General features: G+C 47.4%; 2 protein-coding genes across 8 annotated transcripts in view; one reads left to right on the plus strand and one right to left on the minus strand.

The window, feature by feature from the left end:
- The window catches only part of ATP6V1E2 (ATPase H+ transporting V1 subunit E2), a 51,111-nt gene extending 31,305 nt beyond the window's left edge, over positions 1 to 19,806 (minus strand). For 2 of the 7 annotated variants that reach the window (XR_008391954.1, XR_008391952.1), the window contains exons 1-2: positions 19,575 to 19,806; positions 12,219 to 12,287 (exon numbers count right to left, since the gene is read on the minus strand). Coding sequence is in view for 5 of the 7 variants with exons in the window: in XM_037161265.2 (XP_037017160.2) it covers positions 2,762 to 3,539; positions 7,230 to 7,408; positions 7,873 to 7,875 (960 nt within the window). In the remaining 2 variants the exon portion in view is untranslated. Of the gene's footprint in view, positions 1 to 2,610; positions 3,540 to 7,229; positions 7,409 to 7,872; positions 7,928 to 8,822; positions 8,988 to 12,218; positions 12,288 to 19,574 lie in introns of those variants that run through there. The other 5 variants (XM_037161265.2, XM_037161269.2, XM_037161266.2 and 2 more) reach the window with 5 other exon arrangements.
- RHOQ (ras homolog family member Q) overlaps positions 19,806 to 22,112 on the plus strand; it is a 39,779-nt gene continuing 37,472 nt past the window's right edge. The window contains exons 1-2 of the mRNA XM_037161178.2: positions 19,806 to 20,314; positions 20,893 to 20,951. Coding sequence (XP_037017073.1) covers positions 20,173 to 20,314; positions 20,893 to 20,951 — 201 coding nt within the window. The 5' untranslated portion in view covers positions 19,806 to 20,172. The remainder of the gene's footprint in view (positions 20,315 to 20,892; positions 20,952 to 22,112) is intronic.

Genomic DNA, 22,112 nt, shown 5'->3' on the forward strand with positions numbered 1-22,112 from the left:
CTAATTTCTTTCAGTCTGTACATCAATGAACTTGACCAACCTCACAAAAGAGCTCAGTAGATTACTTATCATCTCTCACTTGCGCCGATAACCTGCCCCCAGCAGTTTCTACCTCCGGTTGCTTCCTCCCTCCAATGTGTCTTCCACATACGGTGACCCTAAATCTTGAAAAGCCCAGTTCCCATGGCTTCATTCTTATCTAAAGTCCTTCAACGACCCTTCACCACTCACCCACCAATAAGCTGACCCCTCTGCAGGGCAGGCGGCACCGTGGAATCAGGCCCTGCCCATCTTTCCAGCCTCATCCATGGTCACGCCTCGCCCTCCGCACACATCACAATGAACTACACACAGTTCCTCTAACACCTAGGGCTTTTGCATACGCTTCTATTCCTTTTCCCAGAGTACCTTCCCCAGCTCCAATGCAAAGGCCCCAGAAGCCTTCTATGACCCTCCCTTCCTGTTACTGTAACCCCCAGCACCTTGTATACAGCACTAGGCTGGCACTTCTGTGTTGTACCACAACACAGATTGTGGTGATGGACCACAATCATCGTCTGCCCATGTGTCTGTGACTGGTGAAAGGACAGGCCCAAGTCCTGTTTTTTGCAGCCCAGAATCTAGCTCAGAGCCTAGTTCATTGTTGGCATTCAGAACACATTCACTGAATGACAGAATTTGCAGGTCAAGAGTCCACCTAGAAGATACCCTTTGGGGACTGTGTCTAGCTGACAGAGACACCCTTTTCCATGAGAACTGCCCCCAAACACCAACTGGACCATCGCTGGACATCTGAACCGAGCTGAGCCAAATGGACTCTCAGGAAAGCAGAACTGAGTCTGAGAGAAGCAACTTTGTTTCTGGAACCACTACATTGAAACCTGCGAATGCAAACAAGTGATGGGGGCATGCTCACTCCATCATCTAACCTGAACACTGCAGAGAGTCACTCCAGAAAGGAAGAAAAGGGCGTGGCCAGGTAGGGGACTTCTGATGGCTTTCTGATCCCCCAGTCTAGCCCTCTGGGGTTGGAGTCCTGTCCTGGGTTCTGGGAGATACCCCTGTTTACTAATGACCTGTCCCCAAATTTGTGCTGGAGCCGCACAGGATTTCTCTTCCTTACACAGTCCTTACCGCACCCTCTGCAGAGTTACTCAGGGTTTTCTCTTCAAAAAAACTTTTATTTTAATACATACATCATACTTGGACATAGATTAGACTTTAAGTCAACATACCCATGTTGAATTAACTGGCCCCATAATTTACAGGACCCAATGCAAAATGGAAAATGTGCTATCCTTTGTTCAAAAAGTATAATTAAATAAAGGTACTAAAATACAAAGCTTTCTCCTTTTTTCTGCAGTCTCTCTTTTGATTTGTCCTGGTGTATATTTGCTATACAATGTCTAAATAAATAAATATAAAAATTTTAAATCACTAACATGAATTTTATTACTTATTTTTATATTGTGCAATGCCCATGTGGAGAACCACCAAAATTACAATCTGTATTTCTCGACCCCTCCTCCTCCTCTAAGCCGTCTCAAAGAAATGACCCCAACTCTCCCTAGGCACTGACTGAGCTATTTGATGGAGAACCATTAAGCACAGGGATACTTTGCAGGGCAAGTGCAGACCCTCATGAGCTCCTGCAGTTCCCATCCTGAGACTCAAGCCCAGCAAACTGGACAACTGCTGCATCCTCCTTCCCACAGATGTGTGTGCTATGCCCCGGCCAGGGTCAGGGAAGTCCAGCTAGGCCGCTCCTATTACAGCGGACTGGCTAACCCATCCCACAGCAGACAAGGGAACCCCTGATCTTTAAACCTCCACACCAGGATGTGCTCAGTAGCTGGTGGGAGAGATACTCACCTTCATTGACTCACCTGCTGAATGTACTATGGAGCTGCTAGCCAGGGGTGCAGTGGCCCCCATTATTATACCCAATCATAAGACCCTGCAGAGCATGCACACCTCATTCAGACCCTCTCTGCATGCACACAGTCCCTCACCAGGGACAAATGGCAGCAGTGGTCACTGAATGAGGGAGGGGAAGGCTGGGGCACAGAGAGCTGGGAAGTGGTGGCCAAGAATGCATCCCAGGAAAATGGGTAGGCTTTGGGAGCTGGCACCATGTGCGAGCCAAGGCTCCAAGTCCCTGGTGCATGCTCCAAAGTCCTATGGGGCTTCACTTACAAAACCCATGTTCGAAGATAAAATTAAGTATCTCAAGGCAGTGGCTACAGAGCATTAAATCCCAAGCACTGAGCTCTGCTGAGCACGAAACCTGTGTAACTGTACTAGTTACATATGCCCATGAAGCTGGCCCTGTACATACGAGGAAGATCTCCAAGTTTCCCTAAATGACAGCAGGACAGTAAGTTGAAACAAAAGAAGGAAAACACTTCACATCCTATTAAAGAACCTTAGAGTACTGCCTTAGAGTACTAGAGACCCATAAGCCAAAAATACTACTCTCATCTCACCTGGTGGAAGAGCTAAAGAATAGGCATTTTGTCTTTACTCCCTTCAGCCCAGACTGTAGAACTGACCAGAAGATGCAGCAGGTATGAATGAACCGGAATTAGATTTCTGAGCATTAATCCAGGCTTTATTCCAAAGTATAATGCCTTTAGTTGTTCAAAGGGTATTTCATAGAAGATAGACTACTATCAGAGCAGCAGAGAGGAAGAAACTTGACTAGTTTCCTTTGCCTTAATAACTTATGCTTTTATGGCTCAGCAGTTCATTTCCCAAAGGTTTACTTGAAAAACTTCCTGTTGGGATTGATTCCAAATAAGGCCTTTCGTATCTCTGGCATCGTTTGCTCAGCTATCAGATCCAGTCGACTTTCTAGGGTATTGGAAATCATTATTCTATGATTTCCACTGTAGACCTCCACACCTCCCACTGTGTTCATAGGCAGGTGCACCTCTCGATCAACTTGGACTTTTGCATTTTTTTGGGAGACTGTCTTGTATTCAGGGATGGCTTTTTGCAGTATATCCTCTACTAGGAGGTGGTCCTGTGGCCTGCAGCGTATAATCATCACAGGCTCCAGCAGTCGGAGCAGACCCTGGAGCACCAGTTTATACAACAGCCTCTGGTATACTTCTGGGTCTTCCACAAGCCTGGAGAGTTTTACCTTCACGTCATCCAGCAGCTCTGAGATGAGGTTGTTTTGAGCTGTCAGGACCCTCAGCCTTGCTTGATTTCTTACAGTGGATATCTGGATTTTCTTCTGCTGCTCTATCTGCTTTTCCTTTTTCTCATAGTACTCCATAATCTTCAGTCGTTGAGTTTGCACAAGATGTCCTTTCTCGATGTTGAAGTCCTCCTCAGACTTGGCTTCTATTTCTTCTACCTTTTCATTGGCTTCCTGCTCAATGAAAGCCAGCATGTGCTTAATCCGCTTCTGCACATCAATATCATTCAGGGCCATGGCTGCTCCTGGAAAACGAGATGGAGGAAGAGCTGGCAGACCCTCTGGTTCCTTTGATTTGGGCAGAGTTTCAGGAGAGTCTCCAGAGTTCCATTTCCTTAAAGGTGGAGTGCATAAGGGGGGGAGGGAGACAGTCAGCATCCAAAGGGAAGGATCTTGGAGGCCACCTATCCACCACTTATTACACAGATAAGGAAACTGAGGACGAGAGGAGGAAAGCAACCTGTCTGAGATCATACCTTAGAAGAACAAAGACTTGAACTTGGATCCCTGGAGTCCTCTCTCTACCACACTAACCAATTTTTTGTCATCAATTAATAATGAGACAATTAGGGCAGACATAATCCAGAAGAATTCTAGTCAGTAATGGCTCAATACTCAGGAAACATTACTCCAGATGCTACAGAAATTAAAAAGAATTATAAGAGACTACTATGAACAATTATATGACAACGAATTGGAAAACCTAGAAGTGGATAAATTCCTAGAAACATACAATTTATCAAGACTGAATCATGAAGAAACAGAAAATCTGAACACATCTATAACTAGTATGGAGATTTTACCAGTAATTAAAAACCCCCCAACAAGTAAGAGTGCAGGACCAGATGGCTTAATTGGAGAATTCTACCAAATTTTTTAAAACAATTAATGCCAATTCCTCTCAAACTCTTCTCTCCAAACATTAAGAGGAGGAGACACTTTTATGAGGCCCACGTTACCTTGACACCAAAGCCAAAGATACTACAAGAAAAGGAAACTACAAGACAATGTGTCTGATGAACATAGATGTGAAAATCCTCAACCAAACACTAGCAAACCAAATCCTACAGTGCATTAAATGGTTCATACAGTAGGAACAAGTGGGCTGTATCCCTGGAATGCAGGGATAGTTCAACATACAAATATCAATCAATGTGATAGACCCCATTAAAAGAATGAAGGATAAAATTACAGGATCATCTCAATAGATGCAGAAAAAGAATTTGAGAAAATTCAACACCCATTCATAATAAAAAAAAACACAACAAACCAGAAGTAAAAGAAAATTATATCACACTCGACAATGAAAAACCGAAAGATTTACCTCTAAGATCAGGAACAAAGTAAGGATCCCCATTCTTACTACTTTTATTAACATGGTATTAAAAGTCCTAGCTATAGCGATTAGGCAAGAGAAAGAAATAAAAGTCATCCAAATTGAAAAGAAAGAAGTAAAATAATCTCTATTCCCAGATAACATGATGTTATATTTAGAAAACCCTAGCAATTCCATACACACACATACAAATGTGTTACAACTAATAAACAAATTCAGCAGTTGCAGTATACAAAATCAACATATAAACATCTGTTGTGTTTCTATACATTAAAAATGAATAATCTAAAAAGGAGCCCTCGCTGGCATGGCTCAGTGGATTGAGCACTGGCCTGTGAACCAAAAGATCACAGGTTTGATTCCCAGTCAGCGTATATGCCTGGAATTCAGGCCAGGTCTCCAATGGGGGGTGAGGGAGAGGCAACTGATTGATGTTTCTCTCACAGGTTGATGTTTCTCTCCCTCTCTTTCTCCCTCCCTTCACCTCTCTCTAAAAATAAATAAATAAAATCTTTTAAAAAAAGAAAATTAAGAAAACAATTCCATTTACAATATCATCCAAAAAAACAAAAAAGTAGAAATATACTCAACCAAGGAATCTAAATATTTGTACACTGAAAACTACAAAACATTACTAAAAGAAATTAAAGAAGACATGCTGAAATTAAAGAATGTCAAATAAATGAAGATATCCCATGTTAATGGATTAGAAGAAAATATTGTTAAAGATGTCCATACTGTCCATAACGACCTACAGATTCAATGCAGTCTCTAGCAAAGTCCCAATGGCATTTTTTCTTTTGAAGAAATAGAAAAATAATTCTAAAAATTCATATGGACTCCCAAAGGACCCTGAATAGCCAAAACAATCTTGAAAGAAAACAAAGCTGGAGGCCTCACATTCCTGACTTTAAAACATATTACAAATCTACAGTAATCAAAATGGTATGATACTGGAATGAAGACAGACATATACACCAATGGAACAGCACAGAGAGCCCAGAAATAAGCTCACATATATACAGTGAAATGATTTTCAACAAGGACATCAAGACAACACAAGGGAGAAAGAATAGTGTTCTCAACAAATGATGTTGAGAAAACTGAATATCTACATACACAAAAATCAGCTAGAATGTTTAAAGACTTAAACATAAGACCTCCAATTATAAAACTTCTAAAAGAAAACATGGAGAAAATTTTCATAATATTATTATTTGTCTTGGCCATGACTTCTTGGCATGATGTCAAAAGCAGAGGCAACTAAAGCAAATGGGACTATAGTAAATTCAAAATCTGTGCAGCAGAGAAAACAATCAGCATCATGGTAAGGCAACCTACGGAATGGAAGAAATATTTACAAACTGTATATATAATAAGGGATTAATATCCAAAATATATAAGGAACTCCTACAACTCAATAGCAAAAATAAAAAAGAAAGAAAAAGGAAAAAAAATAAAGAATAGACATTTCTCTAAAGAAGACAGACAAAATGCCCAAAAAGTTTATGAGAAAATGCTCAATATCACTAATCATCAGGGAACTGCAAATTAAAACTACCATGATATGTTTGTTAGGGTCCCTAGAGTGACCATTATCCCTCCACCCCCCACCAAAGCAGAAAATGAATGAGTTCAGGAGGATGAGGAGAAATTGAAACCCTTGTGCAATATTGGTAGGAATGTAAAATGGTGTAGCAGCTATGGAAAACAGCATGGAAGTTCCTTTAAGAGTTAAAAATAGAACTACCACACGTTCCGGCAGTCCATCTCTGGGTATTTATCCAAAAGAATTGAAACTAGGACCCCCAAGAGATATCTGCCACCCTCCCCCATATTCGTTGGGGCCATATTTACAAAAGCTAAGAAGTAGAAACAACCTAAGTGCCCTTGAGAATTGAATGGATAGAGAAAATGTTGTCTGTACATACAATGGAATATTATTTTGCCTTCAAATATGACAAGGATATCCTGTCACATGCTACATCATGGATGGATCTTGACCTTAAGCGGAAAAAAAAAAAGCCAGTCACAGGACATATACTGCAAGATCCCGCTTAAATGAGGTGTCTACATAAACAAATTTATAAAAGCAGAAAATAGAAGGGTGGTTGCCAGGGGCAAAGGGGAGAGGGAGCTGGAGAGTTGAAGTTGATGGGTATAGCATTTCAGTCACAGGACATGAAAAAGTTTTAGAGATTCACCGTTAAGCAACAAGCATGCAGTTTACAGGACTAACAACAGTGTGTTGTAACTTAGAATATTGTTACAATTTCTTAGAAACTTAAACTTCAGGTTATGTGTTTTTTAACACTATGAAAAAATAGAACGCTTTCCCAGAAAGGTGCGCCACTCACCACGGTGGGTGGAAAATGACCCCATAATGGTGACAAAGACTAGGACTTTGGGCTCAACCTTACAAACTTATCGGAATTTCAAAAGAAAATTCCCCCACTAATTGAGAATGTAATTTTTTTGAAAAACTGCAGTTTTGTAATCAGAGCCAAACATTCTCTGCTCCTAAATAACATAGCTCAATTAAATGGTTAGGGGAAAAAAAAAGATCCTTGGGAAGTCCTGCTGGTCCCCACCTCTGGGAGCCACCGTCAGTGAAAGCAGAGAGAGCGAGAGAACCAGGAAGCCCCAGGTTATGTGCCGAAGAAAAAAGTGTACTAGACAAATCCTCACCCGTCCACTACCGAGGGCCAGCCTTTGCTCTGGCGCCGGGAGTCTGCAGGCGGAATGTGGAACTTGGAATGCACACTAGAAGCTGGCACTGTTTCTTCTTTTCTGCAGACGACCCTCACAGTCTGCCCAGGCAGCCTGATCCAAATAGCCAGGCTGTCCCTGAGGAAGGCTGGCCAAGTCTGCAAGAGGAAGCCAAGAGGGATTTCCTTGGCACATAGGCCATGCTGGGGGCTCCCCTGGCCTGCTTGGAATCTCAATTAAGTCGGCATATCGAGGGCTTCAGGTCTGAGATGGGCTCACCTTAACCAAGCCATCAGAAATGGATATGTGTGTGGATCAGGCAGCCAGTTTGTTAATTTACTAATGAAAAATACAGCTGTCATCTTGGCAGATCCTGGCCTTTTTTCCCTGTCCGTGAGTCGAATGGGAAGGCAACCAAAAGCAGTTTAGTGAGAAACCAGAGCAAGCAAAATTTGCCAGATGGTTTTTAAGGAGGTCACACCCACCACAGGGGCTGGCCTGCTCCAGTAGGTGAGGGAGGATATCTCCAGGCACAGATGGGGCTGACCTGGGCATTGCCGGGTTCCCCGTGTAGGGCTCCAGAGTCAGCTTGCTGGAATTCAGACCCTAGTGCTGCACTTACCATTTTGTATGGCTTTGGCAAAGCAGCTCCTCCCCTGAGGCCTTAGTTTCCTGATCTGTATAATGGAAATAATAGCATCACCATCATAGGATTATTGTGAGGATGCAATAAAAGAGATGAATGTTTAGCATGCTCGGTACTTATTATCATCATTACTACTACAGTCATTATTATCAGTACCTCTTCTCTTCTGCTTCGGGCCTCATTCCTGCTCAGTCTCTCTGTGTAAACAGAGTACCTATGGCTGATTTGGTTTCCACTCCCCAGAAGAAGTGGGAATGCACTCTAGTCTTGCCTCCTTGTATTAAACTTTGCAGCCCTGCCTGGAGTTTGGGAAGTTCCCAGCACATCATGGCCCCCTTACCCAGCTCAGGATGCCTAGACACAACCTTGGTGATGGTGGGTGAAGTCTTAGATTCCAGAGCCCTGGGGCTTGGGTGGGGCCACCTCATAGCCTAGTACAAGTCCCACACTCCCACTTCTAAACAGCTCATCAGTGCAGGGACCTGAAAGCAGCTGCAAAGTGGGGCTGGGTTAAGAGTCAGGACTGAGCCAGTGTCTGCAGGCATGTGGTGCCTGTGTAATGTGTCTGGCAGGTGTAACCTTCAGTCTGTCTGGGATGGGGATTAGGAGGCCACATGAGCCTGTGGCTCAAGCAAAATGACACAACAAACCGAGAAATGTGAATCGCACATGTCTGCTCTTGCATGAGAGCCCATGCCCCACGGTTCTGTTAAGGCAAGCTTGTGCTGAAAGTGGCATTGGCCTTGCCCATGTTCGAGGCCAGGGGCAGCACCCAGGGCTCTTTAATACATCCTCACCCCCAAAAACTATCAGTACTGGGGTCTTCTCATCACTGCCCCCAACACATCAGGCTCCGCCCCACCTAACAGTTGCTGCTCACACCATTCTCTCAGCTAAAATGCCCTCCTCTGCTACTCTTCACTTACCTAAATCCCACCTATATGTTCAGCCCCACCGCCTCCTTTGACTTCTGGACTCCTTCTCAAGGTAATGACAGCATGGCTATTTTCCAGATATAGTTCAGGGTTGGATTCAGTGTTGTGTTTTTCTTGTTTGTTTTTCCCAGTCATTTTGTTTCTTCCAAGAAATTCCTTGAACACAAGGATCTTTTTTAGTGCGGCTGGGTGCAGACAGGCACAGGTTAAAAATGATTGATCAGAGTAAGAGCTGGAGAAGGGGGAAGACTTCTTTTTTATAGTAAAATATAATACACATACAGAAAAGTGTGCAGAACATGAATGTATGGCTTAATGACTTACTGTGCTATACAAATATCCTGTAACCACCACCCAGGTCAAGAAATAGAACATTGCTAGCACCCCAGAAGCCCCCCTTTGACAAGGGGGAGAGGTTTCAAAACTGATGATTTTGTATTTGTGGGCAGAGGAGGGTCCTCAGAGGAAGTGTGAGCTTGGAAATCTCTCTTCTCCAGCCCTCACCCTTGCCTGGTGGGCCCCTGTGGGCCCTCGGAAGGGAGGGAAGCATGGGACCCACAGCACTGTGAGAGGGAGGAGGGGCTGAAAGGAGTGCAGGGTGGGCAAAACGTGTCTGTCAGCCAGAAGCCCCGCCCAAACTCCCCCACCCCGCCCCCCAGGCAACTGTTCTTCATTCCAGCTAGGGTGTGTAAGCAATTTAAGGGCAGACGTCTGAGTGTGGGTTCCCTATCCCTGGCCAAAAGAGAAGCAGTCCAACCTGGGCCTCCAGACATTTAGAGACTGCACAGCAAGAAAGGGAAGGGGCTTTCCAGAGCCCGGAGTATGGGGCAACAAGCAGAGCCCAGGAAGTGGGTGAGGGAATTTAGAGAAATACTGATTCCTCGGGGGATTTCAAACGCTAAATATATGGGCAGGGGGCATCCCCTTTACTGTTTCTCAACAATTGCTTGATTGCCACATACCACATGCCAGGCACTGTGCAGGCGCTAGAGGTGGAGAAGAGAACACACAAGACACCAGCCCTGCCTCTCCAGCCCCCAGTGTGATGGGGGAGAGGAGCCAGCAAGCGGGTAATCACCCAATGGTGTGGTGTGGAAGGAACCAGAGGTTTCAAGAAAGCTCAGCAAATGCAGAGATCCAGTTCCAAGTCCCCTTCCAAGTTCATTACGGGCTTGTTTATAATGCATTGCCCCTACAGACAAGGTAAACCCTGTCGTTGGTGGTTTGAGACATTCCATCATTGATAACAGATTCCTTAACTTGGAGGCAAGACACCTTGCAAACGTGGCAAGTGGGTAGTATTCACTAAGGAGAATTTATCCGAATAGATAAGAATCAATTGAGTCCTTATGGACACCCGACTCTGTGTAATACTTTGGAGATTCCAGAGACAACCTTGGTTTAGAAATGTGGAAAGGTATTTGACACCTAAAATGGAATGATACAAGAGCCAGGAAAGAACACAGGTTGAGTGGCTGCAGGCTCCAGCTGGAGACATGGTCCTGTGGGCAACGGGGAAAGAAGAGCACGCGGGCCCCATCATTGTGATAAGCAGAAAGAGAGGGTGAGACCAGCTAGCGAGGGAGAATGCTGGGGGCCAGGGCTCAGTGGTAGGGACATGTAGGAGGGCTGTGTGCAGAGAACAGATTGGTTTGGCGCCAGCAGGCAGGCCTGCAGTGGGAGTGAGCAGTGTCCAGAAAGACAGTTGGAGTTTAGCTGGGGAAGGTTTGAAATGTCAGATGGAGATTGGGGCATTCGGCAAAGGAGACCCATCAAAGGCTTTTGAGCGGGGCTGGAACTTGGCCAATAGGGGTTTAGGAAAATTAGCAGAGGCAGGAATGTCTGGCTGTAAGCCAAATGCCAGGTGGAGACTGTGCGTGGATGAGGGCTTGGGCAGGAACACAACACAAGGACAGAGCTTTGGGGTGGAAGGAGATGTGGTGCAGAGCCAGCTGGCAGGGTGGATGAGTCAGGGTCAGGCCCCAGCGCCTGCTGCGGCTCACAGAGCCGAGCAGCTCCTGGTGAGGATGTGGGAAAGCAGACAGTCTGTTCCCTGCCGCCTCCCTGCAGGCAGAGGGAGAAAAGCATGAGCCAGAGAGTTCGTTTGCTCTGGAAGTAAAGAGACAACCTGAGGAAAACATCAAAAGTACCCAGAAAGCTTCATCTCTTTTTCAGTGCTGACGAGCAAGGGGACACACACAAGTTTATTCCAAGGACCCCACGCCTGGTGGCAAAGCTGGCTTTGATCAGGACAAAAGGAGCTGGTGCCTGCAGGGGGCAAGGGTAAGAGACATTTCTGCTTGAAAGCAGTCGGGTTCTCTCTAAGAGCAATTGGCTTCGAAGTTGTGTGGCTGAAAGGTTTTCAATCATGGCTTTTCCTCAGAAAGGGGCCAACCTGCTGCCACCTTAGGAAATGTGGACTTTGGGGCCATCAGATCTGATATTGTAGAGAAACAGAAATTCCATTTTAAAAGAAAAATGTGTCTATTTTTTCTATGTTTTATTGTGGCAAAGTATACATGATGTAAATTTGCACCATTTTAACTAAGTATCGCTGAGTGGCATTAAGTGCTTTCACGTCACTGTGCACCCACCACCACCCACCTCCAGAACTTCTCTATCTTCCCAAACTGACACTCTATCCCCATTAAACACTAACTCTCCATCCCCCTGCCACCCACCCCAGCAACCACCATTCCCCTTTGTGTCTTTACAAGTTTGGCTATTCTGGGCACTTCATAAAAGTGGAACATTCAATATTTGTCCTCTGTGACTGGCTGATTTCACTTAACATATGGGTTTCAAGACTCATCTGTGGTGTAACATGTTGCTCTCTAAGGCTGAATAGCATTCTCTTGAACGAATCTGTCACACTTTGTTCATCCATCCATGGAACCGTCCATTGGGCTGGTTCTACCTTTGGGCTGCCAGGAACACGCAAGTACAAAGATATCTGCTTGGGCCTCTGCTTTCAATTCTTTGGGATATATACTTAAATGCAGAATTGCTGGATCACATGGCAACTTTAATTTTTTGAGGAATGGCCATACCATTGCTAAAGTGCCCCCCACCCTTTCACAATCCCATCGGCAATGCAGAGGGACTCAATTTCTCCACATCCTCACCAATACTTGTTATTTTCTGGATTCTTTGATAATGGCCATCCCAAAGGGTATGAAGTAGCATCTTGTTGTGGTTTTGAATTGTATTTCCCTAATGATTAGTGATGCTGAACATCTCTTCCCACACCTATCGCTGGATTTTGGGTTTGTTTTTTTTTATGAAATGTCTATACAGGTCCTTTGTCCGTTTTTAAATCAGTTTGTTTGTTTTTGTTGCTGTGGAGTTGTAGGAGTTCTTTTTCCCTCTGGGCTCCCGAGCACTCACCTCCCGCCGCGAGCCAGGGAGCAGGCGCTCCTGCAGACAGAGCCCTCCGCGGAGTGTCCGGGTGGGAACCTGCAGCCGAAAGGAAGACAAAATCCGGTGGTCAGGTTACATACCATGTAGTCGAACTTTTATATGTCACGCGTCTAGGTGTATACATGTTACATGCATATAACATGTGTGTGTGTTGACTCACAGTAAAAACATGTTACTGTAACTTGCTGTACAAAACATTTGAGAAGCAGGGCCTTCAATCTGCCCTCCTCGGAAAGCAGCTAAGCAACCATCTATCATTTCTCAGGCAGCCCCTTGGATGGTCTTGTTTAATTCACTCATCAAAGTATTCGCCCCCCAAAACAGGCCTCTTCTAAAGTGGGGATGGGATGCTGGCTACATGAATATGAGCAGTTTATACGGCTAATGTTTGCTGACCATGTCCCACGTGTTGAGTGGTCATGGGACATCATGGGGTGGTAATTCTTCCAAGGCAGGGACCCCTCTTCATACCAGGGACTCTGAGGGTCGGGAGGGACCAAGTGGCCCATGAACTAAGAAGTCTCTGTTTTGGCCTCAGGTCCTCCATGGGCCAGAGCTCAGTGCAGTGAGAAGTGTGTAAAATTTTCTGTTCGAGTTTCAGTCCTGATGTCACTCATGGGCCGGGCAATCTCAATAAGGACTCAAAGTCTGCCTGACTGCCATCCGGTTGCAGACACAGGGACTCACCTGTAAACCAAGGATGTCAATGAGGGGTTCTGCCACCCTCTCAATGGAGCTGTGAAAGCCACATGATGTAAGGGGTAAACAAGCTTTGTGAGGTGCTAGGTAAATGTCAGGTGCCATGCACAAAATACGCTGCCCCTCATCCTGTCCCTGCTAGAACCACAGTCCTCAGGTGGCCTGTGGGGAGGGAGGCCCAGGCCAGGGCCCCAGAAGTCTCCAGGAGGCTGGGAGTAGGTACGAGGTCAGCCAGGAGCCCCGGGACAAGTCTCCAGCCTGGGAGCTGTGGGTAGGAACAGTCCCACGGGGGTGCAGGTGCTCTGCTTGCTCAGAAACACAGTCCTCAGCTCAGGACATCTTCAGATGCCGGACATTGCTTTAATGTTGACTTAATTCTCACTGTGATAGGTCCTGGCTGATCTCACCCCGCTAAGGGACACATCTCAACCTCTGACATGGAGAGTTCCGGTCTGCAAGGAGGAGAGTGTATTCATCCGAATCTGCCCCTCAGCACTGTTAGGGATTTCTGTGATGACCTTATCGGGGAAAGTACTATTTCTGACTCATCTGAATACTTCCCACAGAGTCCGGCTCACAGCAATCACTTAATAATCATTAGTAATAATTATTCGTTGAAACTCTATAGATGGGTGGTGAGGAAACAGTCTTCCCTACAGACTCACAACTTCAGGGATTTGCAACCTGCTTTCAGAAGAAAGAGGGGGATGGGAAGATGGGAAGAGTGCTGCCGAGGGGCGCCTCCTCCTCTCCTGACCACATGCCTCGGACACAGAGCTCAGTTAGAACTTTAAGCCCTGACCGGTGTGGCTCAGTTGGCTGGGCGTCATCCTGCAAGGCGAAGTGACTCTGGTTTGATTCCCGGTCAGGGCACATGCCTGGGTTATAAGTTCGGTCCCTGGTCAAGGTGCACACGGGAGGCAGCTGACGTGTGTTTCCCTCTCACATTGATGTTTCTCTCTTTTTCCCTCCCTTCCCCTCTCCCTTTATAACGATAAATAAAGAAAAAAGAACTTCAAACATGTAAGTTACCCAAATGAATCTCCTGGGGTCCTCTGGTTGAGTCTATTCTACACAGAAAGGTAACCTGAACTCCCACAATCGTACCGGGTCCCACAATCATTTAGGACACTCGACACAATGGCTGACCCGCCACAGTCGTCCTGCCTGGGTTGCAACAGGGTCCTCAAGGCCCCTGCTTTGACAGGCATTAGCCGTTTATATTGAATCAGAAGGTCAGAGGGGGAACAGGGAAAGGCCTAGACTGACAGGGGCAGTTGGTGTGGGGGATTCAGGGCAGGCGGGGGGGGGGGGCATTTATTAACCAACATGAAATTCACATATTTAAAAAAAACTTTTATTGTTGACACTGCTACAGATGTCCCCATTCCCCGCTCCTTTGCCCACCTCCACCTATCACCCCCACCCCCTCTTCCCTCTGGCCACAACCACACTGGTGTCTGTGTCTATGAATTATGCATATATGCTCTTTGGCTAATCCCTTCACCTTCTTTCACCCATTTCACCCCCTGACAGCTGTCAATCTGTTCCATGTGTCCATGCCTCTGTTTCTGTTTTGTTCGTCATTAGATTCCACATACAAGTGAGATAATATGGGAGTTGTCTTTCTCTGACTGGCTTATTTCACTGAGCATAATAATCTCCAGGTCCATGAATGGTGTCACAAAAGGTAAGGTTTCCTTCTTTCTTACGGCTGTGTAGTTATTCCATTGAGTAAATGTACCACAGCTTTTTTATCCACTCATCTACTGATGGGCACTGGGGCTGTTCCCAGATCTTGGCTGTTGTAAATAATACTGCTATGAACACAGGGGTGCATATATTCTCCTGAATTAATGTTTTGGTTTTCTTAGGGTATATTCCCAGAAATGGAATCACTGGGTCAAATGGCAGTTTCAATATTTTGAGGACACAACATACTGTTGTCCGCAGTGGCTGCGCCAGTCTGCCTTCCCACCAGCAGTGCCCTGGGGTTGCCTTTCTCCGCATCCTCGCCAGCACTTGTTGATTTATTGATGGTAGCCATTCTGACAGGAGTAGGTGACAGATCATTGAGGTATTAATTTGCATCTCTCTGATGATTAGTGACATTGAGCATTTTTTCATGTCTGTTGGTCATCTATCTATCCTCTTGGGTAAGTACCTATTCAGGTCCTTTGCCCATTTTTTAATAAGATTGTTTGAATTCTTGGTGTTAAGTTGTATACGTTCTTTATATATTCTGGAAAGTAACCCCTTATCAGATGTATCACTGGTGAACACATTCTTCCACTCAGTGGGTTCCTTTACCTGTTCTACTACATTGTAAAGGGGTTAAAAGTTAGTCCTGCCCCTGTTGGAAATTTCCACCTTAACTAAAGGCGTTAGGAACACACAGTTTAGGACATTGCTATTATGTTTGTTGTTTTATGTCCTTAGTCTCCTTCTCTGTGTGTTTTAGTTTGAACAGGTCCTATTGCTATGTCTTTGATGTCACAGATTTTTTTCTACAATGTCCAATCTGCTGTTAAAAACAGCCAGTGAATTTTTCCTCTCAGGTATTATATTGTTCAGTTCTAGAATTCAATTTGGTTCCTCTTTATATCTTCTATTCCCCTCTTCCCTATCTTCACATTTTTCTTTAAATCCTTGTGTATATTTCTAATACCTTTTGAAATCTTCATCTGCTAGTTCCATTATTTCTCATTTCTGGGTTTGTATCTATTGACTGATTTTTCTCCTGATTACATTTTCCTACTTGTTTGCATATCTACTAATTCTTTTACTTAATAGCTTTTTATTGTATTTTTTCCATTACCATTTGTCCCTCTTACACTCTCTTCCACCTCCACCCAGCCCCTCTGCTAATTCTTGACATTCTGAATTTTACGTTGTTGAATATCTGTCTTTTGTTGCTGTCCTTTAAAACCTGATGAAATTGATTTTGCCTGGCAGTTTTGGTAATAGTGGATGAAGCTGTTCTTTTTGAGGCTTATTTATAAACTTTGTTAGGGAAACATCTACAGATACTTAACCGTAGCGCTTATTTAGCCTTTCTACAAATGTGGAACCCTTCTGGAGTTCCTACTGAGTCCTCTGGACATTCTACAAGGTCTCTTCCTATTGGCTGGTTGAAACTCAAACATCTCCCAACTCTGTGTAGGCCTGAAAACCCACCAGTTCATATTCCCTGGCAGTGTGGATCTCGCTCTCCGCACCTACAATTCCGTGCCGGCAGGAGACCCAAGAGGATCACAGCAGTCCTCCATCTAGAAAAGTCTCTTCAGCTATCTCCTCAACTCAGCAAAGCCATTGTGGTCTACTTTGGGTCCCCCTCACCGTGCTGCAATTCAGAAAGTGCTTCCAGCAGAAAGTTAGGGTGATAGTGAGCTTGTCTCATTTGTTCTTTCTTGCAGGGATCACAGTCCTGTGCTCTGTGCTCTCCAATCTCTGGAAACAGTGGCTTCATAAATTCTGTGCAATTTTCCAAAGTTACTTACATTAGGAAGGTATTATAGTTGAATGTCCACCGCCCCAACCTGTCCCAAATTTGTGTTTTAAAACCTGAAGCACGAAGTGTTGGTATGGGTAGGTGGGTCCTTCCAGAGGTGATTAGGTCACCAGGGCAGAGCCTTCATGAATGCGAGTAGTGCCATTATAAACAGCCTGGACAGAACTCACTGATCTCTCCTACAACGTGAGGGTACAACAAGAAGTCTGCAACCCAGAAGAGGGCTCTCACCAAACCACACTGGTACCCTGACCCCGGACTTCTAGCCCCCAGCAACATGAGAAATACATTTCTGTTGTTTATAAGCTACCCAGTGCATGGGATATTGTTACAGCAGCTGGAACACACTAAGACAGGAGGTGGGTACAGCGCCAGTTCCTTGGGCACGGCAGACGTGGAGACTCTGCACGAAGCACGGTCAACATTACAGTTCCCATTTAAACACAAACCAGCTCTCCTGCACCACTAATCCCGAGCTCTGTCCGCCCTAGATGGCTCACTGTTCCCAAGTTGTGTGCTGTTCCTTCTTGCCCTGATGTGTGGCTGTCCTTCCCAGGCACTCTTACCTTACCCCTATTAGCCTCTTAAACCCCAGGCCAATGACGCCCTTCTGCAAACCCTGCCCCAGCACACCCAGAGCAAGCTGGGTACTAACAGCCTCCTCTGAACTTCCAGAAGCCTGTTCTTTATCCTCTACCACAGCGCTGATCACATTATATAGTAATTATCTATTGCTCATCAGTTCCTTTCCACCCCCTCCAGCAATTGTGGCTTTCCAGCTCTTCATCCCCCACCCAGGAATAAAGCCTGGCATCTAGTAAACCCAAATAAAGGCTTGTTAAATGAAATACTGGTTGAATCAATGAAGAGTAGGAACTATAGGAAAAAGAGAAGGCTAAGTAGAGATTCACTGTTCTCACACAGACCACTGTGTTTTGACATCTGCAGTTAACACAAAAGGAGAAAAGCAAGCACAGTGCCTATGGAATGCTTAGAAACAAAGATGATTTCCGTCTCTCAAATCATCCCTGAAATTTGAGAATTGTTGTTGTTGTTACCACTTGAGGCATCATCCTCTTTGCCCACAGGACAGGGAGGTTTCTGTTAAGATCTGTTGGTCCTTCCAGCTAACCCATCTGTGAGCTGACCTGGGGCATTCAGGGTAATTCCCCTCTCCCACCCCACATACACACTAGTGGAATCAGCCAGAGCTCTAAGTATTCCTGGCAGTCAGTTTTGGCTTTTCTATGGGCCAAAGGGATGAGGTCACCATCACCAATGAAGTCACCTCTGCATGATTCATCTGACATCAGTTCCCCACGTGAGGTGCTCTGACACTTTCAGAGCTGGTCCCAGACGATCCAGAACCTGGGGTCCTTGACATTGTTCAGGTTCTGGAGCTGCTCCTTCAGCTCCCTGGATCCCTGGTCAATGTCTGCTCCAATAAGAACTTGGAGGCCCGAGTCCTGACCTGGGGGAGACCCTGGAAGCCTCCATCCTCCTGTCCTGGCACAGATCTTGTCACCTCTCATAAAGGCCTTCCCCATGTCTCCAGCAACTGCATATCCCCTTGTCTCAAAGCTCTTACCAGGAGCTCTCAGGACACATTTTAAAGCACCCCAGAGCTCTCAAGGTTGAGACCACCAATGCTCCTACATTTATAGATGAGAAAGCTGAGGCCCAGAGAAGTGGACCTCTAACTAGTGTCACGGCTGGAACCAAATGCCCTCTTCTGGCTGAGTACACTACAGAGTGTGCTCAGGGCTGCTGCTTCTCACAGAGCTTCCTTTCAGAAAACTAGTCCCAGAAAATGCTGCCTGAACAAATGGTCCTGTAGGCAAAGGAAGCAAGTCCTTTCTTGCCCTCTAGAAGTGGCAGAAAATGGCCTTGAACCAAGATCTGCCCTCAAGGCTGTCCCTGTCATTTGTACAAAGTATCTTCCAAATTCATTGCATAATCTAAAGCAACGGGCAATGCAAATGCCCACCCACACTTGGGCATATTTGGAAGGGTCTGGTAAGATCTTGAGTGTCATTCCTCAAGGAACTACCGATAAATAATCCAGGAAATCCTGCTGGGACAACAGAAATCAGATTTGGGGTTTGAGAATGGAGGCCTCAGAAGTGAAGCACAGGGACAGAACAGTGAGCACTTCCCAAAGTGAAATGTCCTTGAATACTAGAATTAGCTGGAAGCTTTTGGGATAATCTCTTCACCTCACTAGGTCTGTTTGCTTATCTACAACCTAAGGGAGTCTAAGGAAGATGGTCCGGTTGACCTGTGGGCTGCCTCTCAATGTGAATGAATGAAAGGAAGTGGTTTATCTCACATCAGCAGTGGGTAGGGTGCAGTGCCAGAGTGGAGTGTACTCACTCTCCTGCACCCCTTTCTCCCAGTGCCTAATGTTCAAAGTGGCACCACTGGTCAGTGAACAGGACCTGGACAGCCAGGTGTTTTCCAGCTTTGCCCAGGCTAAGGCTTAAAGCACCAGAGTGTATCACTCCTGAGGGATTACAGCCTAACACCCTCGACGGGCACTGGGGACTGCAAGAGGGACCCAGCAAATGTCTCCTCCAGGGGGAACAAAGGGGCATTTGTCGTGTCCACAGCCAGCGGTGTCTTCCTTTTCTGGCTATTGTGGGGTGCTTCAGTGATTCAAGATACTGTAACTCTCTTAGTCACCAGTCTCATAGTAAATGATTCAAGCTTCTGCTGTGAACAGAATGGAGGCTGTGGGAAGGGGGCCCCAAGCAATAAGCCATGAGTCCCCGCTTTCCAGCCCAGGGAGCACCATCCCCCTCTTCCCGTCACTCCGCACACCTTATTTTTTTTCTTTAACCCTCTAAGTCTTTCTTCCTTTCTGATTTCTAGTTCTGTTGTGCACTTAGAGGCCCACGGGCTGGCTCCTGCCTTCCGGGTGGAGTTTAAATCTATATGTATAATTTTGCATGACTATTGCGTCATCGTTGGAGTCGTCGTAGCTCCGCAAGAGGCCTCCTTGTCTTCTCCCAGCACTGGGGCCTTTGGACGCTTCCGGGCGCTGCGGGCACTTTCACGAGGAGCCCTCGGCTCCTCCCAAGCGCTCTCCTCCCGGCCCCCTCCCCCAGTCTTACCTTCCTCCCCTCCCAGCTCCTTGGCTCCTCCTCCTCGCCCCCTCTCCGCTGCCCTAGCGGAGAGTCAAGCTAGGGTGAGCTGGCGAGGCCGTGAGACGGCCGCGGGTGGGGCGCAGGAGCCGGTCTGCGGGAGCTGGCGGGCTATCCGCACTCGGGGGAGGTGCCTCCGTCCGCCCTCCTCCAAGGCCAGGCGGGGAGGGGGCGCAGACCCGCGCTGGGCGGGGAAAGCCGTCTGGCCCCTCCCCTCTCTGCCCTCCCCAAAGTTGCGGTCTCCCCGGGGGCCCGACAGTCTTATGATCCAGCGGATCCTCCTGGGGAAGCCGGGCTGGGGAGAGGGCGCGGGCGCGGAGCGGCTGGGGCAGCAGGCGGGCGCGGCGACCGGGACTCGGGCGGGGATCCGAGCAGTGACCGAGGCGGCGGCTGCGCCCCAGGCCCGCCGCCCCCTCCCCTTGGGCGGGGGGAGCCGCTGCATGGGGCAGGGGGGACGGCCCTGCAGCGCGGAGCGGCGGCGGCGGACCCCCCAGGCGGGCTGGGGTTGAGCCCGGTACCGGGGAGGGGGCTCCGGGGGGACCATGCCCGGAGGCCGGCCGGCCGCAGCATGGCTCACGGGCCGGGCGCGCTGATGCTCAAGTGTGTGGTGGTCGGCGACGGGGCGGTGGGCAAGACGTGCCTACTCATGAGCTATGCCAACGACGCCTTCCCAGAGGAGTACGTGCCCACCGTCTTCGACCACTACGCAGGTAAGCCTCAGAACTGCTGACTAAGGGGCTGCTCCCCGGGCCGGGAACTTTGGAGCAACTTTGGCGGAGCCCCCTCACCACCTCCCCTGAGCACTCTCGCCACCCCTCCCCCGCCGCGCCCTCCGCCTGGAGGCCGGCCCCACCTCGGGCTTTGCCACTTACCATCTCCTCTGCGAACAGATTGGACCCCTCTTCCTACCCCTACTCCCACGCCCAGTGCCAGCTCCCCGCGCTTCCCAAACCCCTTGGCGTCCTGGAGCGACCTTCTTGACCTTCCCATAACTGCCTCCTTTACTGCCCCAAGCCCCCGGGGAAACATTGGGGGGGGGGGCGAACGAAAAAGACCTGGCTACGGGACTTGGGAGAAGGAAGTAGGCTGTGGCTGCGGGCCACCTCATACCCCGACCTCACGCCACTTCGTAGTGAGTCGGGCACAAGGGAAAACGGGTGGCATCTCTCTGCAGAGCCCTCATGCCTCCACCTGGGTTGGGAGAGGAAGGTCCTGGTGGGGAGCGAAATTGCCCTGGAGTCTAAGTAATTGTGAGCTTTTCTCCCTTCCCCCATTTCTGCCCCTGCAGTCAGCGTCACCGTAGGGGGCAAGCAGTACCTCCTGGGACTCTATGACACGGCTGGACAGGTGAGTGTCTTGGCCCCTGGCCTACACCCGCTTCCCTTTCCAGATTCAGGGTGCCTGGGAAGGGCCGTTGGAAACTGAGGTGTCTAAGGAGGGAGGGCGTGTTTCCGAGGGGCTGCTGTGGGTTAAGTCTTTATTTCTTTTTTCAAGTCATCAAATTAGGGGGAAAAAACCCAACAGCAACCCTAGACGAGCCCATCCCATGTAACCCCGGGGCTTTGAAAGTTTTCGCCTGTCTGTGCCTTCTGTATGGTGCTTGGTGTGCGGGTCCCAAACTCCTGTTGCAAAGTGGCAGCGACCAATCGTGAAGCGCCCTTATTTTTGGTTGCAGACAACCAGGTCTCCCTCTCACAGCCTCTGTCTGGTCCCTCATTGGTGAGTGGTCTGCCTGCCCGAGGAGCCTGATTGGTGGAAAATGGCATCATCTAATACGATGGGAAGGCATTTGGTCCTGGTTATGTTTATTACAACATCACTGCACTCTGGGACTGGAGTCCCTGAAAACATAATTGGTGGTGTTGCCAGGGGACCACAGGGAAAAAGAAAAGAAATAACAACCATTCAGCTACTCCCTGGGCCAGGGAGGGGCAGGAAAGGTTAGGAGTTCAGTGTGAATCTTGGAAGAAGGGCTTTATTTATTTTCCCTTGGAAGACCAGGTGATTTGGGCTTTTTTTCCCCTCTGGGAGAGATTAGCATGCAGAAAGAAAATACGCACTTCTCCTGGCAGCCTCTGACCATTATATGCAAATTAGAGGTGGCTCCTAAACAATTAAAGTCTCTCCTCTCTCCCTCTGTCCCAGCTCCACCCTCTTCCCAGACCCCTGTTTGCTGTGGAGCTAAGATGATTGTGTGATGAAGTTTTGCAGAATCCAGCACTGTGATTAGATCTGGCAGAAGACTCGGGCAGAAGCTTCCACATGTCACACAGACTTGGGTCCTTGAGGACATGTGAGCAGCTGAAGGGCTTAGTGAATGACTTTGGGGACCGTCCAGTTGCAGCTTCCTTACCTGTTAAGTGGGGCTTAGCACTGAGTCAGGCACACACTGGGTCGGCGCTCAGTGGAGGCACTGTTCTTCGTGGCTTTCCTAGTTTTGGATTTCAGAATGTTGAGTCTGAAAAATGTCTTCTTTGGGAGGTGCCTTAATGTGGCCTCTGGGTTCTA

Source organism: Artibeus jamaicensis, unplaced genomic scaffold, assembly GCF_021234435.1.
Source record: "Artibeus jamaicensis isolate MK-2021 breed Jamaican fruit bat unplaced genomic scaffold, CSHL_Jam_final contig_465, whole genome shotgun sequence".
NCBI classification, from domain to species: domain Eukaryota; kingdom Metazoa; phylum Chordata; class Mammalia; order Chiroptera; family Phyllostomidae; genus Artibeus; species Artibeus jamaicensis.